The sequence below is a fragment of the Aulonocara sp. 'chitande type north' Nkhata Bay genome, linkage group LG15, assembly GCF_057382095.1.
Source record: "Aulonocara sp. 'chitande type north' Nkhata Bay isolate Kocher_YH1m ecotype deep benthic linkage group LG15, A_spYH_male_GT1.1, whole genome shotgun sequence".
Classification (NCBI taxonomy): domain Eukaryota; kingdom Metazoa; phylum Chordata; class Actinopteri; order Cichliformes; family Cichlidae; genus Aulonocara; species Aulonocara sp. 'chitande type north' Nkhata Bay.
In genome coordinates this window covers 35210118-35233485 of record NC_141358.1, presented here as the reverse complement: position 1 = coordinate 35233485, position 23368 = coordinate 35210118, and the positions used below count along the sequence as shown (strand labels likewise).

Genomic DNA, 23368 nt, shown 5'->3' with positions numbered 1-23368 from the left:
CTCATAGCACGTTTGCTCATTGCTCACAACACAACCCACAACCCCCACAACATTCATATGATACCAACAAATATTCCAACAGGGGTCTCAAACTTACATGAGCTGTGGGCCACTGCTGGCACTGTCATGCCATTATAGGGCCACTCTATTGTTCAAGTAGTACAAACATAAGTGTACACATTAGCTTTTGACTGCTGGTGAAAATTGTTTTCTTTACAAATAACTCTCTCACTGAACTAACACAGCGATTCCCTCAACATGTTTGTACTTTCTGGTCATAATGCCTTCATATTAAACATTTTTTTGGCTTTTTAAAGAAGGTATTTAACATTGCACTGTTAAATATCAACACTTCACCGAGTTCTTTTGATTCCTCAGAGGCATCCGATGGAAGACAAAACACTGCTCAGTACCATTTAAAACTTTATTTCTCTTTCAAAATACTTCTAGAAGGGATATGCGTCCTGCATGAAAATGGTGGTGTGTATCTCAGTAACTTTCCACTAGAGATGGTCCCCTCTTATCTATTTTTTCCCAGGCAAGCGTGAGCAAGTCTACAGCTTTCTACTCCCCAGTGACACATAGTCTAATGGCTTTATTTTTCAGGGCTGTGTCCACTAAATACTATATTATATGACTTTATAACACTTACTAATAAAAAAAAGCATAGCATTATTGAGGCACTGTAAATGATTTAATCCCAACAGCACTCAACAACAAAATGGTGAATGGCCTGTATTTGTATAGTGCTTTTACTTAGTCCCTATGGACCCCAAAGTGCTTTAAACTACATTCAGTCATCCACCCATTGACACACTGGTGATGGCAAGCTACATTGTAGCCACAGCTGCCCTGGGGCGCACTGACAGAGGCGAGGCTGCCGGACACTGGCGGCACCGGGCCCTCTGACCACCACCAGAAGGCAGCGGGTGAAGTGTCTTGCCCAAGGACAAAACGACTGAGAATGTCAGAGCTGGGGCTCGAACTGGCAACCTTCTGCCCCATGGCAGATCAACACTACTAAAAGTCATCAAGCATCATCATGACATCTGCTTTGGTGTCAGATCCCCAACAGCCCTGTTAACCAACCTTACCTATAATCCTTGGATAGAAGGCACACAACAATCATCATAAATAGCTGTAAAAACGAATAAGGAAACCCTAATGGACCTAATACACCCCTTCCATTGCCCAAGACTAAGTGCCAACTCTCATGAGCACATTTGCAATGTGTGTATGAAAATAATTATAAAACATTCTCAATCTTAACATTTTCCCTGCTTTCACACATTTTAACGTGTGAAATGATTTATGCTTCTCACTGGTTCTCTAGAAAAAGTCTGGGAACTTTTGGGTCATGATAATCTTAAATTTATGATACCGAAATTATTAAACACACAAATAAAGTGTAAATTTCACAGAAAACATCAGAAATTCTCCTGTAGCTTTGCTCCAGCCCTGCCACCCTGTTTTGGGGAATGAAATCAGTTTAATTATCATGTTAACCTGTTGAACTCCTGGCTCCGCCCAGAGCCTGCATCCACAGAGCTGCCTAGAAACAAAACCTGTGTGTTAATATGAACTTCACATTTGCAACTCCGTTTTCCCCCATCGTCTTTCCCTCACTGACCACAGCAGAGGAATTTATGTCCTGATTCAGCCATGAATCCAGCTCACCTGATTCATCACTGAACCCAACCGTCACTGGCATCTGATAGTGCGGCATAGCTTTTATTTTCTGCATGCTTCAGTCAACCACTCACCCAGAGGATCTTCAATCCCAGAAAATTCCTTCTCCTCATTTAATAATATCTGTTATTCTTCCATGCCCTGGTAACTGGCCCGTCCGGAGCTGTATCATTTTGAAATATGCATACAACAAGCCAAACCACACCTTGGTGACACCAACCCTTTTTCCACCCTGAGGATGTCCAACGCCATCCTAGTCTGGACTGTCAAAGGTGACTTTATCGCTGACCATTCTGACAGTCCTGTTTATTGCATTTCCTGGTCAGATTAGCCAATTTCAATGAATAAACATAATCCACATAGTCAACATTATATTGAGTGTTATTTCAAAATATTATAGATTCGAACCCCCAATCTCTATGGGGTTTGCTAAACTATATTCATCTATAATTCCTCTATGTCTCTAAATCTTTGGAGAATTTTATGATTGGTGTCAAATTTTAGGAATTTCACCATAAGTGAAATTTATGGTGTTATCACCCCCATCAGGACTTACCTTTCCCACTTTTGGTGATATTCCTCCCTCGAACATTTGCAATTAACCTCCTTTGGCATGGAAAATTGGTGGCGTGGTCAAGTGGGTGCTATAGGAAACAAAAGCTCAGGACAGAACAGTTATCAGTCATGTGTTACATACAAAATTTGCATATATTTTATTTTATGTTGATCCTCTGAGTATAATGGTACATATTAATTTAAAATTTTCAAAGTTAAACACAATGGGTATTCTTAGTTTACTTTGGTCTTGTTCTTTTGCAGTACCACATCCTAGCACCTTTCTCCAGTGTCCATGCTCGCCGCAGGTGAAACCTGCATCTTCTTCTGTGTTTTCTGCGTTCTGAGGTGTCTTTTGAGCTCAGTTGCTTCTTCTGTCTCTGGCATACTCCTTTCTCTGCTGCCCGATCATCCGTGTTGGTCTGTCAGTGCCCTGCACAATGTTAATAAAGAGTTATCAAGGTCAGCGTTCTGTTGCTCGGCCTATCTTTTCATCCAGACTTGATGGGCGTGTCACCGCAGCTCTGTCAGCTGAAGCTGTCTGGGAATTTCCCCCCATTTAGTGAAACAGGCACCCTCCGTCTCCATCTGTGTGAGATCCCTTTCCTGCAGCACCGTTGACATTTTGTTGTTGTGGGTCCAGCTGCTGCAGCGTTTTGTCAGGGTCACGTTGAAGATGGTAGAGGGGAGAGCAGGAGTCTAGGTCAGCCTCGGCTTCCAGGGCCTGTAAAGCAGCCTGTAAATGGGCATAAAAAGAAAAAACAAAAAACAAAAACAGACACGAGTGGACGAACAGGAAAATGATGTGCTGTTTCCTGTGTTCCACGGAGAGTGGAGAAATGCCGGGCCGGGCCCTGTGTCAGCCTTCTCTCCCCCTTGTTTTTAAAAAAATAATATAATAATATAATATAATATAATCAACTCATAGCTCAAGATGACAGGACAACAGAAATGCATATTTAAAATATTACCAAAAATTTTCTTCATACAGTAATCACTTGCTCAATCAGCAGAAAACATCTCACAATTTGACTATCTTAACCACTAAATCTATTGTTTCATCACTGGCTAGTCATTCCAGTCTCTCAGTTTTTTAAAGTTAAGCTGTTGTCCTGCAACCCGGAGAGTTTGTTTGTCAGTAGTGGATAAACTCAGCATTTAACAACAAGTTCTTTTGATTCCTCAGAAGTATCCGATGGAAGACAAAACACTGCTCAGTACCATTTAACACTTTATTTCTCTTTCACAATACTTCTAGAAGGGATATGCGTCCTGCATGACACGTTGCCACGGATCTCAAAATGGGGGTGTCCCCCTCACAGTTTTAATACTGGGCACCCTTATCTAGTCTAAACAATAGTGTCTCAGTAACTTTCCACTAGAAATGGTCCCCTCTCATCTACTTTTTCCCAGGCAAGCGTGAGCGAGAGTCTACAGCTTTCTACTCCCCAGTGACACATAGTCTAATGGCTTTATTTTTCAGGGCTGTGTCCACTTAATACTATACTATATGACTTTATAACACCAATTAATAAAAAGCATAGCATTATTGAGGCACTGCAAATTATTTAATCCCAACAGCACTCAACAACAAAATGGTAAATGGCCTGTATTTGTATAGCGCTTTTACTTAGTCCCTATGGACCCCAAAGCGATTTACACTAAATTGAGTCAATCACCCATTGCCACACTGGTAATGACAAGCTACATTGTAGCCAAAGCTGCCCTGCACTGACAGAAGCAAGGCTGCCAGACACTGGCACCACCAGGCCCTCTGACCACCACCAGTAGGCAACAGATGAAGTGTCTTGCTCAAGGCAACCGAGACTGTCGGAGTCGTGGCTCAAACCTTCCAATTACAAGACGAACTGCCAACGATTGCCCAAATTGCATTTTATTTCTTCATGTCAATATATGAGCCGCAAGTAGGGGTGACGTGGGACGCAAATGGCCCCCAAGCCACGAGTTTGAGACCCCTGTTGTAGGGTCTACCTTACAATATAAAACACCTTGAGGCGACTGTTGTTATGATTTAGCGCTGTATAAATAAAATTGAATTGAATTGAATTCTTGCACTTTTTAAACTATTAGCCTGCTCGGCCAGTTGTTAGCAAGTATTTACATTATTCAATTATTACTGAATTGAACTGAACTGAATTATGTTGTAAACTGTCTGGATGTGCTTGGGAAGAGAGACATTATTTTATTGCATAATATAGTACTGATCACATCAGCTGATTGCACCACTCAGTACACTCAGCCACATAAGGAAAAATAATTTTCTGACTCCAGTTTCTCGGTCTGGTGAACCACTGGTCGACCTGACTCAAAAAGGGGCTCCTCCACACAGTCCTCATTCATATAGTGCCTCATGAGCCTGAACATTACAGCTGACAGGTGGATTTCCCTGTGTCAGTTTAGCTAGTCAAATAATGAAGAACCACTTACTGCTAAAGAAGCAGAGAGTGAAAGTGGATCATGGGTTTTAACATAAAACTTATTGTGGCACCAATGGGCAGCACAAAAGTGATCCCCTTAGACCAGGGCTCTAGAGTGCGACCAATTTGGTCGCAAATGCGACCAAATTTTTCAATGGTGCGACTAAAAAAAATCTTTGGTCGCACTGTTCGGGTAGCAAAAAAAATAAAAGATTTCTGCAACTCTCCGTGTGGTCAACAACAGACACACATTTTGCCCCTATTGTGGACTAAACCAGTCAGGGGCGGGACCTCTCTGATTGGCCGTGGTCCAGTTGAAAGTGCAGGTGGATAGAGAGAGGTGAGTAGCTTGAATAAAGCGATATTGATTCATTAAATCCTGAATCAACTTTTAAATGTAACTGTGTTTTGCCAGAAACACCAGATTCTCAGATTAAAGCTCACAAAACTATTCCAACGACCACAAAACAGCAAATGAGAGCAGGTACACGGATTCCACACAAAGACGTAAACACAGAGCGCGCACCTGACGTACACGAACACGCTGTCGGAGCTCACCGATTCTGATGCGTCGGGTCCGCCCTGTGTTTACCTCTTTTTGTGCTGATTCTGAGCTGCAGGTTTTGTCTCTCTCCAACCAAAATTCACAGAGCCAGCAACAAAAGAAGCAGCAAACTACGCTTCACATTTGATAAATGTCGTCATGAATTCCCGCTTACTTTTGCTGTTTTGTTTCCAGCACGATAAAAATCACACTTCATGCACAGCTCTCTCTCTCTCTGTACTTCAAGAACAGTTTCCTGTCTCAAATCTCTGTTTTCTGCATTATTCATTCACTTATTACCCACCAGTCTACCATTGTTTACAGCGCTGTCGGCTGATATCTTCTTCTTTTTTTTTTTGTTTTACTTAAATGACCTCGGACAAGAAAGCCTCATTTCTGCTGTTCAATACTGAATAAATTTAAGCTTTTTAAAATTATGCAAAATTGCAGAATATTGCAGAATATTTTTAAGGTTATCTGCTATAAAAAGCCAGACCAGGAAAATCTCCTTCATGTTTTTCTGAGTTTTATTCTCAGTTACTTTCACACAAAGGCATCTGCTGTGATGTTCACAATTCTGATGAAGTCTCACATGTATCAGTACTGATAAATGATCAGAATTATAATATTTCTGACTGTCTCAGGCAAAATTGAATCGAATCAGGACTTGAGAACTAGAATCAAATGGATTATAGGAATCAGTGATGATACCCAGCCCTAGTGAGTAGCCTAAGCCCGACAGAAGTGGATGTAGCTGTGGGTAATAAGAAAAGATGAAAAGAACTATTGATAATTTTTTTTGTTAAGTTAAGGCCTGATCCGTCTGAAATTCATAGCCAGTGCTCTGACATGGTGCCATCAGTCTTTGAACACTGAAAAAACACAATGTATCCAGAAAAGACATTCTATGCTGCAATAAATGCACTGCCCAAGTCTCCCCTCTCCCCACTGCCTTTCAGCAGCAGACAACAGCAAACAGGTCGTCAGAGGAGGCCGAGATGATGATTAAGTTTAACATTTTCTACAATATTGCCAAAGCACTTTAAGCTCAAGATTGTTAGTTAATCATTTACAAATGAATATTGTCTGTTTGGACTACAATTGTATGCAATCGGAGTAACATACATTGCATTATTTAGCATTTGCGTGCATGCCCTTTGTAAAACCAGTTCCCCCATGTCAATTCAGCATGGAGATGACAATTGTTAACTTCCAGCCATTAATTTCCAGCAATTTTGACTTGAAAGACACTGAGGCTGAAAATACTGCAGTTAAGGCTAAGAAAAATTGTTGTTGTTTAATATGTACAAAATTTTTGTAATAACAGCTTTTCCACATTGAATCCACAGTTGACTTGAATGGTTTGGATACGAAACTTAAGCAGAACTTTGAGACAATGAATCTGAGTGAATTTATGAAGGTTCACACTCTGGATGGCCTGAACTCTAGTACAACAGCGAATGTCACTTACTTCAACCTGTGTGATGAAACCCACAAGATGGCTTCTGATATCCATGCCATTAAAGACAGTGGAATCTTCAAAATGTGCTGGACAAACCAAGTGGAGGTACTGACAAGAGACCAATCTCAAGAAGGCAACAGTGACAGAAATCAAGAAATCTACACTTTTGAGCAGGTTTATAACAAAATATTCCAGACCTGCTACACCAACTACAAAAGGCTTCATGTTAGTCTTAAGAGTGGGGAGCTTCTACTGGAGGAAACTGACAGCATCTTTAAAGACTATAAAGGCAAGTATGAAGACTTGGAGAAAGACTTAAACATCATGTGCAGAGTAGACCCATCTGATGACAAATCATGGATCAGTGAAAGGGTTAACCAGATTCAGCAGTACCAGGATATTCATCTAGCACTGGAAACTTCCGAAATTGTCATGGATATCAAAAATATAATATGTCCACAAGGGGACTTCAGAGTACTGAAGAAACTGCTTCAAACGGTATGTTTACACCCACTGAAGATCATTACAAATAAGTTCATTTGAAGAAACTCTAGCCGTTTAGTGTAAATGTGCATTTTTCAGAATGAATCCAACTTCAAGAAAAACAATCTAAGCTACATTGATGATGCTTTTCTACATGCAAAAAATATTCTGAAAGACATTTCAGACGATCGTAAGAAATGTCTGCAAAAGCTCGTTCAGTGTAAAGACTTTATCCAGTGGACTAAACAAGAACTTAAAGGTACAGAGATTTCATTTTTTGATTATTAAAAATTAAATGCATTTTACAACATCTGAAGGATGCTATTAATTGCAGACATCAATGAGCTGAAAGTGTTTGTTGACCTGGCATCAATCTCTGCTGGAGAAAATGATATGGATGTCGATCGAGTGGCCTGTCTTCATGATGCTGTTCTTGGTTACTCATCCATGCTGTATGATCTGAAGCAGGATTCTGATTTTGCGAAGTTCAATGAATCGTTAAAAAAATTGTGGAAGGCACTTGATAATGACCATAATATACCAAAAAAGCTGGTAAGATTCCATCTTTCATGCAATGCTATAACTAACATTAACACTCTAGTCAAACCAGAGTTATAATAACTGAGCAAAAATGCAACCATGGAAAAAAATGGTAGATCAGCATAGAAACAGGTAGAAGTACTGCTATAGTAACTGATAAAGAAACAAGCCCCATGTACAAAATACTTTGCCTGTGATGCAAATAGACAAATATGATCAAATAACTTGCTTGCTGTAATCCGCATAGGTTAATTTTATTTCAAATCAACCAAGTATCCTACTCAATAGTCTCCAGTTTGCATTAAAAAAAAAATTCATGGTGCATTGTTTGAGTAAAAGGCCTGACAAAAGAGCAAAAGAGACAAAATAGATGTTATTGAATCAGGATATGAGTTTTTTGTGCCTATACCAGTAAAATTCACCAAGAAATAGCAGTTTAAAAAGTGATCTCCATCTTGGCTATTTCTGCCCAAGATATGAGAACGGTCTTTAATCTCCGAAACTAAAACGGCATTCACATTAATTATAGGCTCTGATGGTTAAAGTGCTGAAATTGCAAAGCCAGAACTTGCTCTGTTCATTTCTTTTGATCCAGCATTTACTGACTCATTTTTTTGACTGATGTCTCATTTCAGTGGGATACTTCCAGACACCTGGAATGGTTAAAGTCTGTTAGAGAAAGTCATGGATCTGTTGAATTCTCATCTCTGTCTATGGCTACATCTGTCAATAACAGAGGGATATATATCATTAAGGCACAAGACCAGCAACAGGTACATACATGATTACATGACAATAATCATTAATTTTGAAAGAATTTTGCAACTGTAATATCACATATGTGTTGCTATATTTTGTTTTCTTAACTTTTTTTGTTACTTTTCATATAGTTATTTCTTGTAATTTTCTGAATTTAAAAAAAATCTGAGAAATTAATCTTCATGTGGGCTGAGATTAATTTTCCTTTGAGCTGAGTTGAATTTTTAACAGTATTAAATAGTATTATAATTTTGATATTTCCCTTTATAGGTTAATGTCGAGAATTCCCTGACACTGCAAATTGACGACAGTCATAAAAACATGACATATACCTATGAGGACCTCAAAGAGCTGCAAAATAAGCTTATGCTGATGTCTGGAAAAAAACAACAGAACCAGAGTGAAGTTGAACGCTTCACTGAGGTTTGACTTTGTTGTAAATTGTTACTGACACAAACAGTTACAGAATGTTATATCATCAGATAGATAGATAGATAGATTATAATAGCTATATAATTATAATAACTATATGATCCCATTTCCTTTTATTTTCAGATGTTTGACAACATCCAAAGATTCGCCAAAGCATTTGTAGACATTTACACTGCAGGGAACCCAATTTTTAGGTGTTGGGAAGCTAAGATTTATTGCAAAACTCAGAGTGACCCATGTATCATTATGGAAATCAAGTTTTGCAAAACCCAGTATTGCTTCAAAGTAACTGGAAGTTTACCTGAACAGCTTGTAGCTCTGTCCAAGAAGATGGAAATGTTTCTTGGAGCCTGGCAAAAATTCATGGACGAACAGAGAACAGATCAATACTACTTGAACTATTTCACAGCACAACAAATATTCTACTTGTGCAGCGTTTTGACTCCAACAAATATAAATACAGAAATAGAAGACAGAGCACTGATGATGCTTTCTTTTATCAAACCAAACTGCACAACATTAGATGTCCAGAGTATTTGGAGACATAACAAACATGAACTTCGCAAAAGGGATAATGAACACAGGGATTCATCTTCACACAGTGTTATTCATTTTGCACATGAAAGTGACGCAGCAGATGAGGCAGACCAGACTCTTGTTTTGAAAGAATTGGAGGAGTTGTGGAATGGCTACATGAAGAATGAGGAAATATTTTTTCATGACCTACTAGACATTAGGAGTTTAGGACGTCTCTTACAATTGATGACAGACAATTCAAATCACAATGAGTGGGAAGCGGAACCAGAACTCTCAGAGATGAGAGACTGTTCACTCAGAAGGGAGTTTCCAAAAGGCCTAAACTCAAAACAACCTAATCTCATAATCTGCCCACATGATGAGGTCCTGACATCAAGTATCTGCTTGTACATGAACGACTACTACGGGTCACTGCCAACTTATGATGAAGTGCTCTTGTGTTCCCCTTCAACATCTTATGAACAAGTAGAGCTTTTTCTGAGAAGATGTCTCACACCAGGTGACACTGGCAGAAATATTTACTCGATGCTCTGGGCAGACCAACTTTCCTATGATGTTAGCTGTGCAATGGAGAAATGTTTTCAGAAATTGTGCTCCCCTAAAAATGATTACAGACTAGTGATCTTTTGCAGCTCTGACAGGGAGCATACTTACATTCCTACTGCATTCAGTCAGTACAAAACAGACTTCGTGCCACAGGAGCCACTGGAAAAGATCCAACAGTATTTGTCCAGGCATTACACAGTTACTTCAGATTACAAGAATGCTGTGTTCAAAGGTGGACATTCTTTGGGTATTGTTGCTTCCAGTCGGGCAGGAGTAGGTGAGTATTAAGAATGTGAATTTTTCATGATTAGTTTACGCAATTGTCTATAATGTCATCAAAATTTTCAGCAAATCTTCTTTTAGCTGTACCAGTGATTGTAAATAAAGTGTCACGGTGGACTGAACAGACTTAAGCACAGACAGGGAGAAAGGTGCAAAGGATGTATTTACAACACACTGGGTGACTATGTACAAGTAATGAGGGGGGGTAAAAAGGGGGTGGGGGTGGTCCAGTGCTAGACAGGGAATGTTAAAGGTAATACACACTCCTCTTCTGCCAAGCCACACAACACACTCTTCTTTACTGCTTGCCCCGCTTGTAACTCACACTCATGCTCGGGTAATCAAGGAATGGGAAACACGGACAGAACCAAGGAATCTAGGTATGAAGACAGATAAGAGAATTATCATTAGGAAAGCCGTGAAGGAAACACTGGAGACAATTTTACAGACGGGCAACGCTAACGATAGTCGTTTAATGCTCCAGCGACGAGAAACACTGAGCCATCCTCTTAAATGGTAGCTGGGAGAGGCAGGAATAATGAGGTGAGCAATCACCTGCAGGTGTGTTGGCCAAGAGTGGAGCCTACAGTGAGCTCCGCCCAGACGAGAGAGAGAGAGAGAGCGAAAGGGGAAAAATAACAACAAATACCTGTAGCCCGTTCGAGCCATCCAGGGAGACACAGGAACCATGACATAAAGTGGTTTATGCTTCAATAAAAACGACTGTCTTTTCAGGAATCAATTATTTATTTACAATGATCCCGAGTAAACATCACTAGACTGGTTTAGATCTCTGGAATTGTATATTTCTAAATTCCTTTGGAAAGATTAACCCCCATGTATTAGCTTAAAAATGTTACGAAAGACCACGGATAAACGAGGACTAGATCTGCCTTTCAACATTACTTCCTAGCCAACAGGCTACAATTCATCTCAGGATGGTTAAAACACACCATCTTAGATGAGCCCCAGCTAGAAGTAGAACAGGCACTATGCAATAATATCAAGATTTGGACCTACCATTTATTAGCTCAAACATCAAACGACACGTATGCTTTAAAAGCATCAACATCAGCTCCTCTCTGATTGGAGTTTCTAAAAATGACTGAGTCTTCATTAATACCATGCAAATGTACTCCCGTTTGGAACAACCCTAACATACCTTCCTAGATTGGAGTTGTAAAGCAATTACATACATCTATTTAATTCCTTTAAACATATATTTATTCCATTTGACATATTGGTTATACAGAATGGGATTAAGAAGAAAAGACTTTTAGAATACCAATAAATTAAATCTATAGTAAAAAAGAAAACCTTATCAAGTCAAATTAAGTGTGGTACAATTCCTTAATCTCAAAACCCCCAAATTACTGTCTAAAATGTACAAGACACTCTGAAAAATAGATGAGTCAAAATCCCTTCCTATTGCAAAAATGGGAAGTGGATCCATCAGTCAGCTTAGACCAAAACTTCTGGTCTCAAATTTGCTTAAAAACATTTCAATTGATTAGAAATCCCAGTCTACAATTAATACAATACAAAATACTACTGTGTACTGCTCACACTGTCAAGACAATACACCTGACAATTACAGCCACACTGAATGTGAAACATTCCAGCCTTCCTTCAGTTTTTTGTTGGGCAACATAGATGATGTCACTACAGAGATGAATACTGAATACAGTCCACATGGTTCTCATCGCCCTATGCATTGCCAAGAAGACTGAACTGGAAATCATATCGTATTTGTATTATATCTATCTAATAGACTCCAATTTGTGCATGTAAATGGAGAGTCCTCTTCACACACTAAGGTCAATTATGGTGTTCCACAGGGTTCAGTGCTAGGACCAATTCTGATTACATTATACATCAGCGGTCCCCAACCCCCAGGCCGGTCCGTGAGTCATTTGGTACCGGGCCGCAAGAGTTGAGACTCGGGTGTGAAATGTATGGTTTTCAGGGTTTTTATCGGGTTTTAGCATTATTTTGTTATCGTTTTTTTCATTAACTCGGTTTTCCTGGGTCTTTTCACGTGTGTTATGAACAGTGTTGGGTAAGTTACTTTAAAATAGTAACTTAGTTACATTACTAGTTACTTCTCTCAAAAGTAACTCAGTTACTTCAAGTTACTCGTTACTTTCAAAGTAACTAGTTACTAGGGAAAGTAACTTTGGTTTTACTCAGAATTCTCTTGTTAATGTGTTTCTTCCATAACTTTGCCAGTCTTCTAGCTTGCTTACTTGCCACAAGTGCACTGTGCCACCTACCAATAGAAAGAAAAAGATAATGTGCATATTTCCACGAGAGAAATCCCACGCCTGGACCGTCATTGACTGCTGCCATGATTCTAGCCTACGTCACAGTGTCATCTGCGCCTTTTACATCCAACACAAAAACTGCAGTCGTGGTGCTTTCGATTGTACTCAGAACTCGGAAATTCTGCCTTCCGAATAGGAAGATGTAGGCAACACCAGACTGCAGATGAGCTGCATACAGGGCTGGACTGGGACAAAAAAATCATCCCGGGCATTTTGACTAGAGACTGGCCCACCATTATAGGAAAAATCATAAAGCCTTTGAATGAAAATAAACACTGTTGTGACAGTGATGTACACTGTCTGATGGTATATATGCATCAATCTATCAATCGTTTGTTGTAAGACTCAGATAATTATTTTTTAAAAGCTAGACATTTTAAATGAGAATAAGAAAGAAAAGTATTTCTTTTGCCCACCTTTCCCTGTTAATGCCCTACCTGCCCCCCTGGCAACACTTTGCTAGACCCGCCCCTGCACAGTTACCAGCTGTCAGCTACTTAGAAAAGGATCCTGGGGTTATTTGTCTCTCAGAAACAGTTCATAACTTCCCTTCAACTCATTCATGTCACCTAAAAGGTAAACCTGTTTCTCCATCACCTGTTCAGCGCTGATGATCCAGTAAGGACATCTCCTGGTTTCATCTTCATGTTTCCCTCTCACCACATAACCAAACCATATCATGACCAGCAGCTTTTTTGCAGCTGTGGCTCCAGCAAACATCAGCTGATACTAGAAATTAATATTAAATAAATTCTAACAACAGCTGATCAAGCTTAAACGTGCTGCTGTTGTTTAGCGCGACATCCGCTGGTTTCCTCTTTCGGCGCAAAGTGGGCGATAAACACACAAGAGAGAAAAGACGATCAGCTGATCACTGATCAGTTTTCATGATTGAAGTAGAAACGGGAGAGGGAGGGGGGAGAATGAGAGAAGAAGAGGCAGCTGTGCAGCAAAGACACAGAATAACTCCAGCTTTGTGCCTTTTTCATTGTAGCTGAATTACGGGACAAACTGTTCCTTTTCACCTCAATAAGAAACGCGTAATATTTTCTCTGAATACCAGACGGGACGGTTGGCAACTCTAATAACTTATGAACAAAATAAAGTTAAACATCATTAACTTCATAGCACCCACCCAGCTGTATAGAAACTCCGTCATGCTAGCTAGCACGCAGTACGGAAAAAGTCAGAATAACGAAAATAAACTCCACCTAAACTTGGTTCATATCTGACCCAGAGAGACTGCAGGTCATAACTTCTTACCTGAAGTTCAGTTCACACTTGGACCGGCGGCCGCCTCGGGTCTCTTTTCCTTCTGCGTCCCTTTTCCTTCATCCACCTGCGGGCCTCCACCACTTGCTAATGTTACTGAATCTGTGGAAGCTCCGCGATAGCCACCACACGAAGTAACGAGTAACGACCCTATCTAAATCCCAGTAACGAGTAACGCGTTCCTGATTTTGGCATAATAACTAGTTACCGTGCTCGTTACCACAATAATAACGTAGTTACTGTAACGCGTTACTTAATAACGCGTTAGTCCCAACACTGGTTATGAATAAATCTTCTTTTTTTCGGTAGCGGTACTAGTTTTATTTGGTTGTATTTATCCGCGACACCTTAAAGGCCGGTCCGTGAAAATATTGTCGGGCACAAACCGGTCCGTAGCGCAAAAAAGGTTGGGGACCGCTGTTATACATACTTCACCGAGGCAGTATCATTAGAAGACATAATATATGTGGTGCAATCGTGGCTCAAGAGTTGGGAGTTTGCCTTGTAATCGCAAGGTTGCAGGTTCGAGCCCCGGCTCGGACAGTCTCGGTTGTTGTGTCCTTGGGGACTAGTAAAAGCGTTATACAGGCCATTTACCATATACACTTTCACTGCTATGCAGATGACACCCAACTCTATCTGTCCATGAAGCCAGATAAAACACAACTATTAGTTAAACTGCAAGAATGTCTTAAAGACATAAAGAGCTGGATGGCCGCTAACTTTCTGCTTCTAAATTAAGATAAAACTGAGGTTATTTTACTCGGCCCTGAAAATCTTAGAAATATGGTATCTAACCAGATTTTTACTCTGGATGGCATTACCTTGGCCTCCAGTAACACTGTGAGGAACCTTGGAGTCATTTTTGACCAGAATATGTCCTTCAATGCACAAATAAACAAACAAATATGTAAGACTGCTTTTTTCCATTTGCGCAACATCTCTGAAACTAGAAATATCCTGTCTCAGAGTGATGCTGAAAATTAGTTCATGCATTTATTCCTTCCAGGCTGGACTACTGTAATTCATTATTATCACAAAGTCCTACAAACTCCCTGAAAAGCCTTCAGTTAATCCAAAATGCTGCAGCAAGAGTACTGAAAGGGACTAGAAAGAGAGAGCATATTTCTCCTGTTTTGGCTTCCCTTCATTGGCTCCCTATTAAATCCAGAATTGAATTCAAAATCCTGCTCCTCACATACAAGGTCTTAAATAATCAGGCCCCATCTTATCTTAATAACCTCGTAGTACCATATCACCCTATTAGAGCACTTCGCTCTCGCACTGCAGGCCTACTTGTTGTTCCTAGAGTATTTAAAAGTAGAATGGGAGGGAGAGCCTTCAGTTTTCAGGCCCCTCTTCTGTCTGAGACAGACACTATCTCTACTTTTAAGATTAGGCTTAAAACTTTCCTTTTTGCTTAAGCGTATAGTTACGGCTGGACCAAGTGACCCTGAATCCTCCCTTACTTATGCTGCAATAGACGTAGGCTGCCGGGGGATTCCCATGATGCATTGAGTTTTTCCTGTCCAGTCACCTTTTTCATTCACTATGTGTTAATAGACCTCTCTGCATTGAATCACTATTAATCTCTGGCTCTCTTCCACAGCATGTCTTTTATCCTGTTTTCCTTCTCTCACCCCAACCGGTAGCAGCAGATGGCCCCGCCCCTCCCTGAGCCTGGTTCTGCTGGAGGTTTCTTCCTGTTAAAAGGGAGTTTTTCCTTCCCACTGTCGCCAAGGTGCTTGCTCATAGGGGGTCATATGATTGTTGGGTTTTCTCTGAATATATTATTGTACAATCTACTGTACAATATAAAGCGCCTTGAGGCAATTGTTGTCGCTATATAAATAAAATTGAATTGGATTGAATTTTAAAAAAAATCTTAATTATAACCAATATAGAAACCGTCTGATAGATCACATTAGTCTTGATACAGCCTCTACCGCTACATTAAATCAATCTCTCTGGGCTCCATCACCTAGTGGGGGTGGGGGTGGGGGGGGTCGTGGTTTCATCCTGTCTTCGTTATTGTAGTTGAAGCAGGTGTAGGTACGGGCTTGGGATGTCTGGGGGTTACCTAGGGACGAGTTTCTTGGGGGCTCACCCAAGGCCTGTGGTCATAACCTGGATGGGACTCTGGTGGCACTTGGGTAGTGTTTTTCTGGCAGCTGCTTGCAGCAGGGCTGGGAGAGGGTCTATGCCGGTGGATGTAGGTTACTGGCCTGGTAGCCGGGCTGGTCCGGGTTGGGTCCAGGGCAGACTTGGAGTTCTGGGGATGCTCCGCCTCCAGGCTGGGGTGTGTCATCAGGGTTTTGGGTGGGTGAATGCACAGGGGCCCAGCAGGAGGTCCCCCCAGGTATGGGGGCCTATCTCCCCACACCATACTCCCTGCCATTGGTTCTCTGTGTCCAGGACTGGGTGCTCTGGTTTGGTCTGGCTCACTCCCAGTGGCTGCTTGCTGGGGATTGGTCCCCCTGGCTAGGTCGGGCCCCTTCCGGAGTGAGGAGAGCCCTCAGGTCTCTGAGCCCGGGGCTTGGTCTGCACTGGCGTAGCCAGCTGCCAGAGGAGCCTGCAGTCTTGTTGCCGTGTCCCCATGTGTGGGGCCTGGATCTCCACCATGTCTGCTTCATGTCCTGAGGGGCAAGGCTATGGCTCCCCACACTTATTATTAGACAGTTACATGGAGAAACCTTATGAATACAAGCACACTTACACACACGGGTGTTCAGACAGGTGTACAAACAGGCAGTGTTGTGGAGTAACCTCATGGGCAGTGTTGCCCAGTATTAAGTAAGCTATTAAAAATCTAGTTGGTATTGGTATGGCGACTATCCTTTAGTAATAGTAATAAATCACACAGCAGTAGCACATTCATGTGGTCGTAAAAAGCTTGATAATATGTTAAGTAATCCAAAGTATTCGGAATACATTACTCTCATTGAGTAACGTAATGGAATACGTCACAAAATCCAATGTTGGGGCATGTATTCTGTAATCTGTAGTGGAATACATTTTAAAAGTTCTTCTTCTCAACACTGCAAACAGGTATGCTGCACAGTAACATTCAATATTTATTATTTAATGTATGTTGGTTGTTGCTGTGGTTTGCCTACTATGTTTTCTTTTTGCTTGTTTTTTTGTTTTGGCAGGTGATCAAACAGATTTTCAGTGTCTTTTTTCTCTCCCTTCTCCTCTATGTTTCTTTCACTCTCCTTCTGTTAACTCTCTCCCCATTTTCCTCTCTCTTTTTCCCATCCCCCAGTCCTGTCCATTTTGATAGTAAAAGCTTAAAAGTACAATAAATAAATAAATAAATAATAAAGATCGAATAAACTATGACAATCAAGTTGAACAATATAGCAAAAGCACCAATTGTCCACTTTGGGAAATAAAATAAGTTTTACATTACAGTGTCTATATAGAAAACAGGATGCAGAATTAGATCTGGTTTTGTGTCTTGTGATAACACAGTTATTGCTTCCTAGAAATAAAATAATTTGTCATTCATATTCAGTTATTATTAATGCTATGACTTCTGTCAACCAGTTATTGTTTTTTTCTTCTATTTTAGGCAAGTCGCTGTATGTCCAAAGGTTGTACGAAAAACTTGAGAGAAGTGTTGATGAAGGAAAAGCCTTTAAGAAGTGCATCAGGCTAACTGAACATGAAGTTGACGACCACAAGATTCTCCAGTTTTTATATGACACACCAAAACAAAAAGATATTAAGGTGTTTCACTTTGATGTCACGTCCTCGGTAAGCAATTTAATGTAACTGTAGTGAAATATAAGTTTATTTATTTAAATGTATATTGTGGTTCTGATCAAATAATTTGCTTTTTTAGTAACACAGACTTATTTTCTAACACCTCATTTCCAGGTGCAAAAGGGCCTGAATGAATTCATATTCAAGCTTTTCTTTTTGCGGTACCTGATGGATTCAAATGGACAGATGTGGCAATGCAGCCAGAACCACTTATATGTTATTGAGTTACTGGAGTCCACAAATGATCAGAACAGATGTGATACCAGATTGGTAAGTGGAGGTATTACTTTTAGTGAAGTATTCTTCTTATGAAATCATCCAACGCTATATTATAGTTGTGTTACAGTTATAATTTATTTGGTTTTTTGATATTTCATCAAAATCCTTCTTTGTTCAATGAAATAAGATTCTTAATAGATGGAAATAAATAGAATTATGCTATAGTCTTAGCATTTAGGTTTTTGTTTTTTTTTGAAGGAACAGTTATACCTATATCTTGACTTAAGTGCAGGAGTAGTAGGTTAGGACTAGTTCTTTTAGGTTTAGCAGCCAACAAGATGGCGTATCGGTCAGAATACAGGAAGGACAGGAAGACTTTGCTTAACTGTTGAAGTCATCTGGTTTATTGTAACCTGTAAATAAGTTAGCATTAGGCCAAGTATATTACAGCAACAGTGGTTCAGCTAATATAAACTTAAAGATATCTAATCATATAAACCTAAACATCCACGTCCACAACATAATATATTGTAGTGTCCGTCCAACAGAAGACAAAGACGATCGGTATTCTGTTTACCCACTGTTTATTAGGAACAGTAACAGAGGCTACTGTGGGCCGTCGCCAACGCCAAATACAACAGGAAAACGCTCTCTCAAGAATTGAAAAAAAAAGAAAAAACATCCTTCTTTTTCCTGCACACACCAACAACAACGCACTCTCTAACACCCACCCCCCAAAGACTCTCAGCCAACCACAAGCATGCTCTTACAGACTCTCTGTCATACGTAGCTGATATGATTGACAGGCTTAACGACTCTATACTATTATACATTCAAGGACACTCGGTAAATCACATTGCTGCCAGTCTGGAGCAACTATGCTATAAGTGAGTGGCAATTCTGAACACAATAACACTGATAACACAACAATCAAACTAACTTGTAAACTGGTCCGTTACAATGTAATAACTCAAGTTATGTAAATATTACATCACTAGGTTCAAACACACAGAGAACTCAACTTCAACACAATCGTAGTGCCATACTATAAGTACAGACATTTCCTGGCTCAAACTATCACAAAAAGTACTTTGGCGCAGTTGTGTGGCCAAATAAAACTGCCACCGTACGGCAGCAGCTGGCGGCACATGTCGTCACTCACAATGTGAAAATGTGCCGCTACAACCCAATGCAAAGAAATTCAAGACTCAGCAAATCCATGTTGCAAATAAACTGATTTTAATGTAACTGACCTTCATTAACTAAAACACTCAGAGCATCACTGTTAAGGATTGCAAACAGGAGTGTAGTTTACAGGATGAGGTGATAACAAGCTGACCCAGAAGTACTATCTCTCCCAGCGTAGCACATCAAACTTATGCCAGCGTCATTTCCTATAACCTCATTTGAAACAATATTGCAGGAAAACGGAAAATGTCTGAGCCTTTTATACATGCAGCAATTGTCTATATTTCATATTTCTATGATCCATGGATCATATGGGTTTGTACTGACCTAGGATACTGACCTTTTTATTCAGTTCTTTTTATTTATTTTTAATGAGGACAGATTTGATTGATTTAAACATTTTTTTATTTTGTATACTTTTAGGGTCGAAACGAAAATTTTGCATTCTCAGATGTTTTCCCAAAGCTGTTTTGCCACCCACCAAAAAAGGTTATGGCTTTGGAAATGCAAAAAGAAGAAAATCCAGACATGGACTGTGGTGGCCCCCTGATGGATGATGAATGTTTCAGAAGTGAAGCTTATCAAAGGCCATACCAGTACCTCACACATTTTCACAATAAGGACAATCTTGACAACTTCACGTTCCAGGGTACTGAAGGGACTCATGCAAAGTGTCTTCAGATACTCTTAATCTATTGTGGTATAATCGATCCATCATGGGCAGAGCTGCGTAACTTTGTGTGGTTCCTTAATCTTCAGTTGAAAGACTGTGAGAATTCGGATTTCTGCAAATTTGAGTTGGTTGGAGACACTCTTTGTGGGTTCAAAAACTTTGTGGTTGAGTTCATGATCTTGATGTCCAAAGACTTTGCAACACCATCACTATGCATCACTGACCAGAGCCCAGGGAAGCAACAAGTTGACATCAGTGGACTAAAAGAAAAAGATTTAGCCCCATTCCTCATTAGAAAAAGGTGGGAATCAGAGCCACATCCATACATCTTTTTTAATGATGACCACATGTCCATGACATTCATTGGATTTCACCTTAAGCCCAATAACCAGAAAGGGTTTGATGCGGTAAATCCTTTGACAAAAGAAGTGATTAAGAAAAACATCATGACTCGACGGCTGTACAATGGCTTAAAACTTCAGAGAGTTCCTTTTAATACAGACTTTGATCAGTTTCCTAGAGCTGACAAGATTGAGCATCTGTGCAGTGTGCTTGGCGTCAAGTGGCCAACAGATCCTGATGAAACATATGAACTGACCACTGACAATATCCTCAAAATGATGGCAATTCATATGAGATTCAGGTGTGGCATTCCTGTCATCATAATGGGGGAGACAGGATGCGGTAAAACAAGGCTGATAAAATTTATGTGTGAACTAAGAAGATGTGGAGCACCAGCAGAAAACATGAAACTGGTCAAAGTTCATGGAGGAACTACGTCAGAAATGATTTATGAGAAAGTGAAGGAAGCTGAAACTCTTGCAAGGACCAATAAAGAAAATCATGATCTTGACTCAATTCTTTTCTTTGATGAGGCAAACACCACAGAAGCCGTTAATAGCATCAAGGAGATCCTCTGTGACAACTCAGTGCAGGGAGAAGAACTTGGCTCTAATACAGGGCTATATATTATTGCAGCCTGCAACCCTTACAGAAAACATACAGACCAGATGATCAAGCGGCTGGAAGCATCAGGACTGGGTTACCGGGTTCGGGCTGAGGAGACTGAAGACAGACTTGGCTCCATCCCTCTCCGCCAGCTTGTGTATCGTGTTCATGTGTTACCACCGAGCATGATACCTCTTGTTTGGGATTTTGGACAACTCAATGACTCAACAGAGCAAATCTACATTGAACAAATAGTCCAAAGACAGGCGAAGGTCAGCTTCACTGAAAAGGACTGTATTCCAACAATAATTAAAGTTTTATCATCATCACAAAAGTTCATGAGAGAGAGGAGAGATGAATGTAGCTTTGTCAGTTTGAGAGATGTTGAACGTTGCATGCAAGGATTTCTGTGGTTTTACAACAATCACCCAATGTTTGCTGAAGATCTAAAAGCCTTGTTTCAGCAGCAACAAAAAAACAACCTACCATTTTCACCTGCCAGTGACAGAGTACTCTGGTCACTCTTGATGGCTACTGGAATGTGCTATCAGTCCTGTTTAGAAAACAAAGAGCAGTATCAGAAAACTATTAGCCAAATTTTTCCCGATGAGTATACACCACAACGAGTACTGCAGGAAATGGAACTCATGCAGGATCTCCTACTCAATGGTGTACCCATGGGTGAGACGATTGCCAGAAATGAGGCTTTGAAAGAGAACTTTTTCATGATGGTGGTCTGCATTGAACTGAGAATTCCCCTGTTTATTGTTGGGAAACCAGGAAGCTCCAAATCACTGTCTAAAACTCTAGTTGCAAATGCAATGCAAGGTCCCACATCACATTCTGACCTCTACAAGAAGCTGAAGCAAATACATCTGGTGTCTTTCCAGTGTAGCCCCCATTCAACTCCAGAAGGAATCATTAACACATTTAAGCAATGTGCCCGCTTTCAAGAAAGCAAAAACCTAGACGAATATATTTCAGTAGTTGTTCTTGATGAGATTGGATTGGCTGAGGATTCACCAAAAATGCCACTGAAAGCACTGCACCCATTACTGGAAGAGGGTTGTGTTGATGATGAGCCAAAACCTCATAAAAGGGTTGGGTTCATTGGAATTTCCAACTGGGCACTGGATCCTGCCAAGATGAATCGTGGAATTTTTGTGTCCCGTGGAGATTTAAATGAGCAAGAGCTCATCAAAAGTGCCAGAGGAATCTGTTCCTCTGATCAACATGTTCTTGAAAAGATCAAACACCTGTTCCAACCTTTTGCAACAGCATATATGACAGTATGCGATGAAAGCAACGGATTTTTTGGTCTGCGGGATTTCTACAGTCTGATAAAAATGTTATTTTCAATTACCAAAACATCTAATGAACCTCCTAAAGCAGATCAAATCACAGAAGCAGTCCTGCGAAACTTCAGCGGAAAAAATAATGATGATGTAATTGACACATTCCGCAATGAACTCAGAGATGACTTTGCCAATGTCAGAATCCCAACTATTGATATGGTTGAGAAAAGCATTTGTCCAGCTTCCCAAATGGAGGAAAGCCGGTATCTTTTGCTACTCACAAAAAACTATGCAGCTCTTCAGATTCTTCAACAGATATTCTGCTCTCATCAAATCTGCCCAGAGATAATCTTTGGGTCAAGTTTCCCGAAAGATCAGGAGTACACACAAATTTGCAGAAACATAAATCGTGTCAAGGTGTGCATGGAGACAGGACAGACAGTTGTGCTTCTCAACCTTCAAAATCTTTATGAAAGCCTGTACGATGCTCTAAATCAGTACTATGTGACGCTCGGAGGTCAAAAATACATTGATCTTGGTTTAGGAACACATCGTGTGAAATGCAGAGTTCACGAAAACTTCAAGCTCATCGTCATTGAAGAAAAGGAAGTGGTTTATGAGCAGTTTCCAATACCACTCATTAACAGGTTGGAGAAACACTACCTTGACATCAAAACTGTCCTCACAGAGGAACAGAAGGTTGTTGCCAGAGAACTGGAGAAATGGGTCAATAAATTTGTCTCCTCAGAAAAGAAGTATGATCCAAGTGATGTGTTCATTGGCTACCACTCAGACACTTGTTCCTCTGTGGTCATGCAAGTAACAGAGTGTGAGAGTACTGAGACTGATGCTCAGGTCACTCTGAACAAAGCCAAAGACATTCTGCTCAACTGTGCCACTCCGGACTCAGTTGTTCGTTTGGACAAATCCAAACTGCCTAATGCAGAACGAGAGCATTTAATGCAAGAATACGTTAAAGAGGCAAGGCACAGTTCACTGGGAGACTACATTGTGTATCACATCCAGCAGCCCCAGCAGTCACACTTCTTATTCACTGAGGTAATTTTTCTTTGTTTGCTTTTTAAAAGAATATATTAAAAATTAGGTAGAGTACTGTGATATTATTAAAATCAAGAAGTGAAAACATGCCTCTAATTTATGGGCGTAATGACTGTGCTGTAAGAAGATATATTAACTTCGATTGTATAATAATAATCATGCAATCAATTCATGTTACAACTAGTTTTTACTAGATACAGTCTTAATTGCTCATACTATTTCTACTAAGACTTTTGTAAAGTTTGCATTGGATATTTTTATTCTTCAATATCCTAACAAAAAATTAGATATATTTATTTGATATTATTAAAATATAGCTAAAATTTCACTAGGGCTCAGTGAATGAAAACCTGAA

At 40.2% G+C, this 23368-nt stretch overlaps 1 protein-coding gene across 1 annotated transcript in view; it reads left to right on the top strand.

Annotated features, from left to right (window-relative positions):
* Nucleotides 1-23368, top strand: part of LOC147313514 (E3 ubiquitin-protein ligase rnf213-alpha-like) — a 75945-nt gene that overhangs the window by 20405 nt on the left and 32172 nt on the right. Inside the window, exons 19-27 of the mRNA XM_086262945.1 lie at nucleotides 6576-7186; nucleotides 7271-7430; nucleotides 7506-7723; nucleotides 8347-8484; nucleotides 8741-8893; nucleotides 9026-10262; nucleotides 17438-17622; nucleotides 17746-17901; nucleotides 19462-23013. Of these exons, the coding sequence (XP_086119071.1) occupies nucleotides 6576-7186; nucleotides 7271-7430; nucleotides 7506-7723; nucleotides 8347-8484; nucleotides 8741-8893; nucleotides 9026-10262; nucleotides 17438-17622; nucleotides 17746-17901; nucleotides 19462-23013 (6410 nt within the window). The remainder of the gene's footprint in view (nucleotides 1-6575; nucleotides 7187-7270; nucleotides 7431-7505; nucleotides 7724-8346; nucleotides 8485-8740; nucleotides 8894-9025; nucleotides 10263-17437; nucleotides 17623-17745; nucleotides 17902-19461; nucleotides 23014-23368) is intronic.